Below are 12,293 nucleotides of genomic sequence, written 5' to 3'. Positions count from 1 at the left end.
CTTTTATCCCTTAAGCTTTTAAAACCACAAGTTTCAAAGAATTTCTTTTTGTTTTCTTAAATTTCGTACCGAGTCAAACTATCTCATCTAAATTGAAACAGATGGAGTAATAGTTTAATCTCATAGTGTCATGTTAAGACATGCCTAAATAAAGGAATATGTATAGTGAAAATTCATATAATTATTGTTAATATTATAACATTTCGTGTCATATAATTTAACTTTTTCACATATGCCTATATAGGAAATCTCATGGAGCATATCATATAATCATTTACTCAAAAAATGCATCATCATCATCATCATGCACGTTAGATTGCGATATTGGATACTCAAGTACCCTATCTTCCTTGTGATTAGCCGAAAGGTTTTGCTCATGCTCAACCATGTACCTTCCTTTCTTGATTTTGTACTACGCTGTACTAGCTAGAAAGTAATTTCAAGAAACAATTCAATTATCTTTAATAATATTTCCACAAATCATCTGTCATTTAATCAATTCTAGATTACTAATAATCGTATTTTAGAGCTATTTATGGACATTCACCGTAGATTATAAACTATTATTTAATTTCTAAATAATTTTAATCTGTCATTGAATGAATTAACTAAAAGTCTTTTAAGCAAAAAAGAGAATTTTTTAAAAGGGTAAAATTTTACTACCCTTTTAGGATAATTCCGCAGTAGAGTCCGCCTTTTTATACCTAAGTCAGTATTCACCAAAATCATCTTTTTCTCTACAAGAAACACCCACCCATCCACCATACTAAATCAAAATTTTCATTTCAACCCTACTTTTCTTTGCTCTTTCTTTTTAATTCAATGGAGTTCTTAACCCAACACCCACAGCAAGAACATGATCAAGATCAGGCAAATTTTTCAAGAGAGCTAATGATTATAGACACAAAAAACAACATCAAAAAAAGTGGTAGTAGAGTCCAAATGCATGACCAAGAAACAACAAACACTACTTCCACCACTAAAAAACGTTACATTTTTCTTCTAGGAATTAACTACTTGTGTCTTTTTGTTGGTTCAATCTCATCAACCCTACTCTCAAAATTCTACTTCAATCACAAAGGTGCAAGTCGTTGGGTTTCTACCTGGGTTCAATCTGCTGGCTTTCCTCTTCTCCTTCTCCCTATTTATTTACCTTTTTATGTTCTTAAATCCACTGATAGAAAACCATTTACTGGTTTCACTCCTAAAATCTTGTCACTCTCTATTCTCATTGGGTTTTTATTAGGTTTCAACAACCTTTTATTTTCTTGGGGCAATTCTTATCTTCCCGTTTCGACAAATTCTCTTGTTTTATCATCGCAGTTAGCTTTCACTCTTATCACTTCCGTAATTATCGTCAAACAAAAAATCACATACGCAAATCTAAATTGTGTTATTTTGTTAACACTTAGTTCGGTTCTATTAGCCTTAGGTTCAAGCCATGACAAACCAAAAGGTTTGACAAAGTCAAAGTATTTAATAGGATTTTTCTCAACAGTTGGTGCTGGATTATTATTCGCTCTTTATCTTCCATTAATGGAAAAAATATATAAAAAAGTTCATTGCTATTCTATGGTTGTGGAAATGCAAATGGTAATGGAATTAGCAGCTACGGTTTTGGCTACGATGGGTATGACTATAAACCGTGGATTTTTGGAGATGAAAAAAGAGAGTAAAAATGTGTTTGATTTGGGTGAAAAAGCTTACTGGTTAACGGTGATATTTAACGTGGTGACGTGGCAGTTATGTTTTATGGGTACTGCTGGAATGGTGTTCTTGACAAGTTCGTTAACAGGGGGAATTTGCATGACGGCGTTAATGGCCGTTAATGTTTTGGGTGGAGTTATAGTGTACGGGGATAATTTTGGTAACACTAAAATAGTTTCAACTTTGTTATGTGTATGGGGATTTTCTTCATATTTATATGGAATGTATATGAAAATGAAGGAAGAGGAGAAAAAGAAAGAGAGTTTTATAGAAAAGTTGATTAACGATGATTTTCTACAAGGACAACATCAGTTCGTGGAAATGACACAGATTGTAACACACAATGGCAGAGGCTGATAGTCACGTGACAAATTGCTTCTTTTTTGTTCATTGATTATTTAATTTTTTTTGGGTTTTGAGGGGGGAGGGGGGGGGGTGTGAGGGAAATGGTTAATGTTAGTAATACAGTTGTTAGTGTTACCATGCATTTATGTTTATGTATCCATCAATTTAAACCTTCTTTAGAAGATTATTCCTTGTAACCAACAAGATGGAAAAAGGGGGGGAAAAGTTAAAAAGAAAGGAAGAACTTTATTATATATCTGTCTTATTACATCTTTAATTTGACTTAGTTTAATATGTTTGTTTTATTGCTTAGTTAATAGAAGATACTAGCTTCTGGCATTTGTTTGTAACATGAATGTTATCGTGTACGGAGGTATAACCTATTTTATTTTTCCATACTTTCTGCATGCATTTTTAACTATTTCTACAAATTCTAGGGTAATGATAAGTAATAAATATTGACACAAATACATTCAAACTGGAAGGAGAGGCTTATCAGATTACATGTAGGGATATATAAATCGAACCGAAAAATCGCACCAAATCGAAAAGTCAAACCAACCCGATTAAAAAATCCGACTTGATTTGGTATTGAGTAAAAAAAATCTGAACCAACACGACATATAAATATATAATTTTTATATATACTTTTAAGATTTTATATAGAATTTTCTTTAAAAAATATCTAGAAATATTTGGGATTCTCTTGCGGGATATAAATTTTAATAGAATATGAAGTGCTCCATATTTATTGACCTTAAATAACGGGTTGTATGATCGCTTTCTTATCAATGTTACTGAAATGCGTCTGTCTCTTTGTTCTTCCATATTCATATCATATGTTAAGATCTATTAAATTCTTATATCTTTTTTCGAATGTGAAGTGATTATTAATATTTAGGTATCATACTGATTTTTATGTTTAATTACTAAGTTCGGTTAACCTGAAAGTGTACATCAACGAAAAATTATTGTTAGACGACTAAAAAAATAACTATTATGTGTTACTAATAGAATTCTCTCATAAGAATATTTTAATCGATAATATGTTTGTCAATCGTTTATATTTTTACTAAATATATATTTATTTATCAAATATTTAACAAAGTAATAATGAAATAATATTTAAGTAATAAAAATCCGAAAACCCGAAAAACCCGACAAAATCGAACTAATCCAAATCGATATAGTTGGTTTGGTTTGGTTTTGATAAAAATCGAACCAATCCGATCCATGTACCTCTAATTACAGGTGTGCGTAGTCATGTTTATTAATGGGCAAGAAGAAAAAGAGTAGAATTATTTAAAGCTTTTAACAAAAGCGGACTTATAAATTGCGGGTTTTGTTTTGTTGTTCATTATATCATTAGCATAAATGGCTTACATCCAAATCTATCAGTTAAAGAAACGGACGAAACGATAGATATCCATAATTTGTAAAAGTTTTTAAGGCCATTAAGTTTTAACTTGGCTGCATCTACGGGTGTACAAAGGAAACCGACAAATCGTACCAACCCGATAATCCGAATCAAACCCAGAAAAAAAATTCGATAATAGTTTGGTGGCGGGCTAAAAGTGATTTTGCCCATTACACTTCCATGTGGCATTACTAGAAATTCGGTAACAAAAAACCGGCCAAAAAATCGATCAAAGTTGGTCGGTTTTTCAAAATATTTTATTTTTTAATTTTGTTTTTATGAAACCGACCAACTTTGGTCGGTTTTCTTTGGTGAAAAAATACGAAAAACTATTTTTGAGTCCCGCAAAATTTATTTTTCAAGAAACCGACCAAATTTGGTCGGTTTTTCAATTAAAATAAATAAAAATTAATATTAAAAAAAACCGACCAAAATTGGTCGGTTAATTCGGCCGGTCATTTTAAAAAATCGACCAACTTTGGTCGGTAATTTTATTTTTTAATAAAACCGACCAACTTTGGTCTGTTTTTTCGTGCGAAAATACAATTAAAGAGTATAAATCAAATAAATGACCGTCTTAAAACAAAATGCATCAATGGTCTAGTGGTAAAATAGTATCCTGCCACAGTACAGACCCCGGTTTGATTCCCAGATGGTGAATCTTTTTATTACATAAATAAAATACCGACCAACTTTGGTCGAAAAAAACCAACCAACTTTGGTCGATTTTTTTTGCAATATTTCTTTTTCTAATTTAATTGACCGACCAAAGTTGGTCGGTAATTTCCGACCAGTATGCCTTTCCGACCCCTAAAATATCATCCACGCGTAAATGGTCGCGTTTTGGTCGGTTATTGACCATTATCGACCAAAGTTGGTCGGCTTTTTTGATCGGTTTTTACCGAATTTCTAGTAGTGCGGTGCCCACCTAAGGTCGGAAAAAAAATGAAAAAGTCACATTTAGTAGCTAAATAGACCGTTAAATTGAAAAAAGAATTATCTTTACTTCTTATAAATTAAACGGCATATGTCACATCATATTTGATCTTCCTATTTTTAGTATTGTTGCATTTGAATTTTTCACTATGATTTTATAGACAATGGAAATGAAAGCTGCAAGCAGAGTATTTGAGACTTAGCCACTTTCAGAAAATTAATAGAAAGAAAATGAAATTTCGTATAACCGTCGGGTCTCTAGCCATGATTATTTCTGTGGGTGTACATGTATCGGGTTGGTTTGTTTTTAATCAAAATCAAATCAAACCAACTATATCGGTTTGGATTGATTCGGTTTTGTCGGATTTTTTATTACTTAAATATTATTTCAATCTTACTTTGTTAAATTTTTTATAAGTAAATATATGTTTAGTAAAAATTTAAAAACTTGACAAACATATTATCTATTAAAATATTCTTATGGGAGAATTTTCTTAGTAACACATGATAATTAATTTTTTCAGTCGTCTGGCAATAATTTTCGTTGATGTACACTTTCAAGATTAATCGAATTTAGTAACTGAACATAAAAATAAAGATGATACCTAAATATAAAAATTATATAATTTATATGTCGATTTGATTCGGGTTTTTTTACTCAATACCAAACCAACTCAAATCAAACCTAGTCGGATTTTTTAATCGGTTTGATTTGACTTTTCGGTTTGATACGGTTTTCCGGTTCGGTCTGTACACCCCTAATTATTACCCTCCTAGACTACATACATAAAAAGAAAAAAAACTACCTACTTGATTTGGGTATTGGAAAATTTTAAGTGTTGTCAATTCTTTTGAGGCGTTAAGCTTAATCACGTAGAAATTATTCATTAATTATCTGTGAAAAAAGAGAACTCGTTGTTTGAGCATCCAAAATATAGGCCTATCTTATATTTTGTGTCCTATAATTTGGATGAGAATATTGCAGCTCTCTCACTTCCCTGGCTAGTGTCAAATGGCAGACTTTTGTGGAAAAGAGAAAACAATACATAAAATGTAAGGTAAAAGATAAATGTTATCGACAACATAACGTGAATGCATATATATAATCTACATAGACTAAACAAAAGTTGGGGCATGTGTTTTTGCCGAGGCACTTATTGCTCGACCATTCATTTGAAGAGAGCATATTTTTCAAATTTGAATTGAAATGACATATTTTGGAGCATGATAATTGTGTTTTCAATTGGAAATGTCACTTTAGTGTAGTAAAATAGCATATGTTTTAAGTGTTTTATTGCAGCAACTCAAGTCTAAAAGTTTGATAGGAGAGGAACCATGCAATTTTAATTATTTCAAACAATCTTATATTCTTCAGAGTCTTGTCTAACAATGGGATATTCGAAAACAATCAAACATTTAGGAAGAATAACGCCATGTTAATTGCACATATATAGTTTCTTTATTTCAAATTTAACCAATCAACTAATAAATTGGAAATTGCATCAGAATATCTACGGATAAATTTCATAAATGGTCATATAATTATAATTTTGTTTCATCAAAGTCATATAACTATATTTTCTCACACAAAAATTATAAAACTTTCACTAATTCGCACAAAAATCATTAAAAAATGATAAGTGATAATATCCCAAAATCATAGTGACCGGAAATACAACTTTCTGGTAGTATTTTCTTATTTTAGTTTTTTTTTCGGTCTAATAAATAATAATCCAATTAAAATAGGAACGATCCAGTCGCACCCACCCCATCCAATACCCATATATATAAAAGTTAAAACAATACTAATTAAAAGTGAATCCTCTAGAGCACGATACTTATATATTTTATTTTTCTTTTTAATATTTTCATTCAAATAGATATCATTATTGTTTCAAGAGCTCTCTAATTCTCCATATTTTTTTGGCTCGGAATCTCATGCATTCTAATATTTTTTTTTTGGGAAAAGGATTCACTTTTAGAGTTATTTTAATTTATATATATGAGTACCGGGTCGGGTCAGGTTGGATCATTCCTATTTTAAGAAAAAAATACAAAATTGATCTGTGGGTCTTAATTATATTCGCTAGGCAATATATATATATATATATATATATCCTATTTTAATTAGGTTATTATTTATTAGACTTAAAATAAAAAATAAAAAATAATAAAATACTACTGAAAATTTATATTTTTCGGTAACTATGATTTTTGTGTGAGTTAGTGAAAGTTTTATGATTTATGTGTGACAAAATATAGTTATATGACTTAAGTGAAAAAAAAATCATAGTTATATGACCATTTGTGAAATTTACCCGAGCATCTACACAAAATACCCATACTTTATGAGGTGTCTTAAACTTATTTTAACTTCAATGAAAAAATCCATTTTAATTTTTAAACTCCATATTTTGTCAAATTATATCATATCAACGGAATCGAATGGGGTACATTTTAACATCCTTCACTTAGGTACAGCAGTACGTGTTGTATAACGTACTAGGGAATGAGGACCTATGGACATAGGAGCCGGGAGGGGTTCATCCGTACTTCCTTTATAGAAAAATAACATTCTGTATATAAGATTAATTTTCTATGTATATATATTATATTAGATAATAAATTTTCTTGGATTCTTGCGTGTTTAATTTTTTTTTTCTTTCTTTGAATCCCGTTGGTGAAAATATAATTCTGCCTCTGTCGTTGCCTGTGGACCTAAATCGTAGTATCACCATTTTATTCCAAAGATGAGAAAAAAGGAGATGCTTTTATAAGAGGAAAAGCTTATTCTCTACTTTTATACCCCTAGGCTGTGGTGGTGAGGTGACACAATCCCTAGGATATGAAGTGTGCCACTGCAAAAAATAATACAAATTAAAAAAAAAATATTGGAGATGGATTCTTCTCTTTTTGACGTGAGTCTTTGTCTTGTAAACATGATTAGCTGTTCATCATCTTTCATGTATCGACAAGAAGAAAATTTCGAGTACAATTGGTCCGTAGTTACAGTACTGCCATATTATTCCAATAGATCATATTTTGTGAAGAAATAAGATGCCTATTACGTAGTTTCATTTCAACCTTTGATGTCTCTTTTCATACACATCATGCATATATGTTAAAAAATTCTGAAATACTACGGCAGATTTAGGATGGATTCTATGGTTGAACTTACTCGGCGGAGATAATAAATTTACTATAATCAAAACACTCAATAGGCGTTTGGACATAAAAATTATAATTTTTGGAAAAACAAAATAGTGTTTGAAGTTAAGTTGAAAAATGATATTTTGAAATTTGAAATTATGTTGGACGTGCATTTCACTTGAAAAAAATGTTGCATTGAAAAAGTGGTTAAACCCATTTTAAAATAATCACCAAAAACTTGCAAAATTTATGAACAAATACGTTTTTAAAAAGAATTTCCAAAAAAAGAACGGAAAAGGGCCAAAAATACCCCTAACCTATTGAAAATGGCTCAAAAATACCCTCCGTTAACCTTTTGGTTCGCAAATGCCCCTAACGTTTATTTTTGGGCTCAAATTACCCCTATATCTAAAAGAATGACCAACAATACCCCTAACGTATTGAAAATGGCTCAGAAATATCCCCGTTAACCTTTTGGTCCGCAAAAGCCCCTAACGTTTGTTTTTGGGCTCAAACTTACCCCTATATCTAACAGAACTAACCTGGTCAAGTTTTTTACTTTAACTTCGCCATGTGACATTGTCACGACTCCAAATTCCCTCTGTAGGATGTCGTGATGGCACCTAGTCTCTAAGACTAGGTAAGCCTATCAATGCAGAATAATAATAAATAACTGAAATAAATAAACTACAATTCAAACAATTTCAACTCCCAAAACCCTGTAAAAATAAGTCACGGGCTTCTAAGAATTTATTCTCAATGTCTCTATACATCAAGGTCTAAAGTAAAATAAGGAAGCAACATAAAAATGATAGAAGGGGACTCCGGAGTCTGCGGACGCTGGCAGATATACCTCGAAGTCTCCGTGCGCAGGTAACTCACTGACGTCTAGGCTGGTAAGATGTATCTGGATCTGCACAAAAAGATATACAGAAGTGTAGTATGAGTACACCACAGCGGTACCCAGTAAGTGTCAAGCCTAACCTTGGTAGAGTAGTGACGAGGTCAGGTCAGGCCCTATTGAAAAATAGTAATTGGCATGGTAAAATGTTTAACAATATAATAAAATAAAATGACAATGGAAATGAGTCAAGTAGCATGTTACCGTTTAATTACACAAAATAATGGCAAATAACATCTCATGAAAACAAAACAAAATTTCCTTTCAACTTCAAGAAAAGTCACAACAAATAATCAAAGGTGACTGCGACCATCAATCAATATCAACAAGGGCACTCCCGAGGTACCGCCTTGTAGTTCCAAATCATAAATAAACTCACAATATCTCATTTCATTATCTCACCGCGGGAGCCTTCACAATTTATTTTAAAGAAAATATTTTTTCCGAAATAGCATCCTGCGTTTTAGCCATCCTTATCACACCGCATGACTTCTAGTAGTTTTTCCTACTAGCCACGCATATCAAGCCACCCTTATCTCACCGCATGCATTCAATACCCAGATATTATACCACTGCATGCGTATCAATATCACAATATATCACAATTTGCACCTCAAGTGCTCAAATAATTTAACTTGCCAAAATAATTCAACAACAATATTTTTTCACAATAAAGAGCTCAATATTTTTCCACAATAAAGAGCTCACGGCTCCATCACAATGAGTACGAAAATCTTACAAAAAGATTGAGGAATAAATAATTCAGAAAAATAATATTTAAAAATCTTTAATACGTTGCTTCAATATCAAATTTAAAAATGTCAAATAATTCATATTAATAATATTTAATTTAAAAAAAATCAACCTTCAAATAATGCACAAAATAAAAGAAATCAAGTTTCTAACAGGTAAAACAATTAGCAGGAGAAGGTCAAAAAAATTTAAAATATAAACATTTAATCAATGATGAAGAATATAACAAGATAGAATATTTTAACAAATGCGCAACAATGATCTACACAATTTAAAAATATAATTCTTCATATTTAGCCTGTGTACACACTCGTCATCTCGTGCACATGACTTTCAACACATTTTAATAATCACATCAATACAAATCCTAGAGAAAATTTCTCCCACACAAGGTTAGACAAGTCACTTACCTCGACTTGCTCCAATTTAACCAAGTATTATGCTTTTTCCTCGATTTTTCGACTCTGCTCGACTCGTATCTAGTCATAATTAATTCGATACAGTCAACAAAATTTATAGGAATCAATTTCATAAGAAAATATTACACTTTTTAATAAAATTCGAAATTTGCTCAAAAATTGCCCGTGGGGGCCATGTCTCGGAATCCAGAAAAACTTACAAAATCCGACAACCCATTCAATTACAAGTCCAACCATACCAGTTTCACTCAAATCCGACTCTGGATCGACACCGAAATTTCAAAAATTTGTTTCTATGAGATTTCTAAAATTTTCCCAAATTTCTATTTCAAAACACTAATTAAATGGTGAAAACAATGATGTATTCGTGTATATTGACCAAATCCGAGTTAGAATCACTTACCCAAATATTTTTCCTTGAATATATCAAAATCGTCTCTCCTCAAGCTCCAATTCGTCAAAAAGGCAAATGGGGCGAAGTCCCCTGTTTTTATAACTTATAGATTTGTCACGGAGTTCGATTTGTTAGGGAGCTCGATTTGTCAAGGAGTCTGATTTGTCAGGGAGCTCGATTTGTCAGGGAGCTAGATTTTGTCAGAGAGCTCGATTTGTCAGGGAGCCCGAGTTTGACAGGCAGCCCGATTTTGACAGCATTTCCAGCAGAAAATTGCAGCAGCTTTTGCAGTAGCTAAGTCCCACTTTTGATCCGTTAACCATCGGAAACTCACCCAAGGCCCTCAGGACCTCAACCCAATACACCAACAAGTCCTAAAGTATCATACGAACTTATTTGAAATCTCAAATCACATCAAACAATGCTAAAATCACGAATCATGCTCTAATTCAAGCTTAATGAAACTTAGAATTTCCAACTTCTACATTCGATGTCGAAACCTATCAAATCAAGTCCGATTGACCTCGAATTTTTCACCCAAGTCATAAATGACATAACGGAGTTGTAAAAATTTTCAGAACTGGATTCCGACCCCGATATCAAAAAGTCAACTCCCCGGTCAAACTTCCAAACTTTAAACTCCTGTTTTAGCCATTTCAAGCCTAATTTCACCATGGACTTCCAAATAAAATTTCGATCATGCTCCTAAGTCCAAAATCACCATACGGAGCTGTTGGAATCATTAAAACTCTATTCCAGGGTCGTTTGCATATAATTCGACATCCGGTCACTATTTGAACTTAAACTTTTAATTTTGTTTATTATCAAAATTCCGTATGAGGACCAGGGAACTCGAAATTTAATTTCGGGCATATGCCCACGTCCCAAATCACGATACGGACCTACCGGAACTGTCAAAATACTGATCCGAGTCAGTTTGCTCAAAATGTTGACCAAAGTCAATTCAGTTGAGTTTTAAAGCTCAAATTCACATTTTAATCCATTTTTCACATAAAAACTTCCTGGAAAATTTTACGGGTTGAGCACGCAAGTCGATGAATGATAAATAGTGTTTTTCGAGGTCTTAGAATACAAAATTAATTATTAAATTTAAAGATGACATTTTGGGTCATCACATTCTCCACCTCTAAAACAAACGTTCGTCCTCGAACGGAGTTAGAAAAAGTACCTAAGCTGGTGAATAAGTGTGGATAACAGCTGCGCATATCATGCTCAGTCTCCCAAGTCGCCTCCTCGACTGGATGACCCCTCCACTGAACCTTCATGGAAGCAATGTTCTTTAACCTCAGCTTTCGAACTTGCCTATCTAAAATAGCCACTGGTTCCTCAACATAAGATAGATCCTTATCCAACTGAACCGAACTAAAGTCTAACACATGAGATGGATCGTCGTGATATTTCCGAAGCATGAAAACATGGAATACCGGATGAACCGCAGAGAGACTAGGTGGTAGTGCAAGTTTGTAAGCCACCTCTCCAACTCTCTCAAGAATCTCAAAAGGCCCAATATACCTAGGGCTCAACTTTCCCTTTTTCCCAAACCTCATCACACCCTTCATAGGCAAAACCCGGAGCAATACCCGCTCACCAACCATGAATGCAACATCACGAACCTTCCGATCCGTATAACGTTTCTATCTAGATTGGGCTGTACGAAGTCAATCCTGTATCAACTTAACCTTTTCCAAGGCATCATGAACTAAGTCTGTACCCAATAGTCTAGCCTCGCCTGGTTTGAACCAACACACTGAAGGCCGACACCGCCTATCATACAAGGCCTCATACGGAGCCATCTGAGTGTTTCACTGGTAACTGTTGTTGTAAGCAAACTCCGCAAGTGGTAAGTGCTGATCCCAAGGACCCCCAAAATCTATCACACACACGAAGCATATCCTCCAGTATCTGAATAGTGCGTTCCGACTGCCCGTACGTCTGAGGGTGAAATATTGTACTCAACTCTACCTGAGTACCCAACTCACGTTGTACTTCCCTCTAGAACCGTGATGTAAACTGCATACCCCGGTCAGAGATGATAGATACCGGTACGCCGTGAAGTCTGACAATCTCGCGAATATAGATTTGAGCCAACTGTTCGGAAGAGTAGGTAGTCATCATAGGAATGAAATGAGCTGACTTGGTCAATCTATCCACAATCACCCAAACTTCATCGAACTTCCTCTGAGTCCATGGGAGCTCAACAACGAAATCCATAGTGACCCGCTCCCATATCCATTCTGAATTTCCAACTTC

General features: G+C 33.3%; 1 protein-coding gene across 1 annotated transcript; it reads left to right on the top strand.

Moving 5' to 3' along the window:
- The first annotated feature begins 747 nt into the window (after positions 1-747).
- On the top strand, positions 748-2,120 carry LOC107809277 (putative purine permease 4). The gene has a single exon (XM_016633882.2). The coding sequence runs from the start codon at positions 823-825 to the stop codon at positions 2,062-2,064; it is 1,242 nt and encodes a 413-aa protein (XP_016489368.1). The 5' UTR covers positions 748-822; the 3' UTR covers positions 2,065-2,120.
- The last annotated feature ends 10,173 nt before the right edge of the window (positions 2,121-12,293 follow it).

The sequence above is a fragment of the Nicotiana tabacum genome, chromosome 23, assembly GCF_000715075.1.
Source record: "Nicotiana tabacum cultivar K326 chromosome 23, ASM71507v2, whole genome shotgun sequence".
Lineage (NCBI taxonomy): Eukaryota > Viridiplantae > Streptophyta > Magnoliopsida > Solanales > Solanaceae > Nicotiana > Nicotiana tabacum.
Note: the sequence above shows the minus strand (reverse complement) of the source record. Positions and strands in the feature narration are given on the sequence as shown.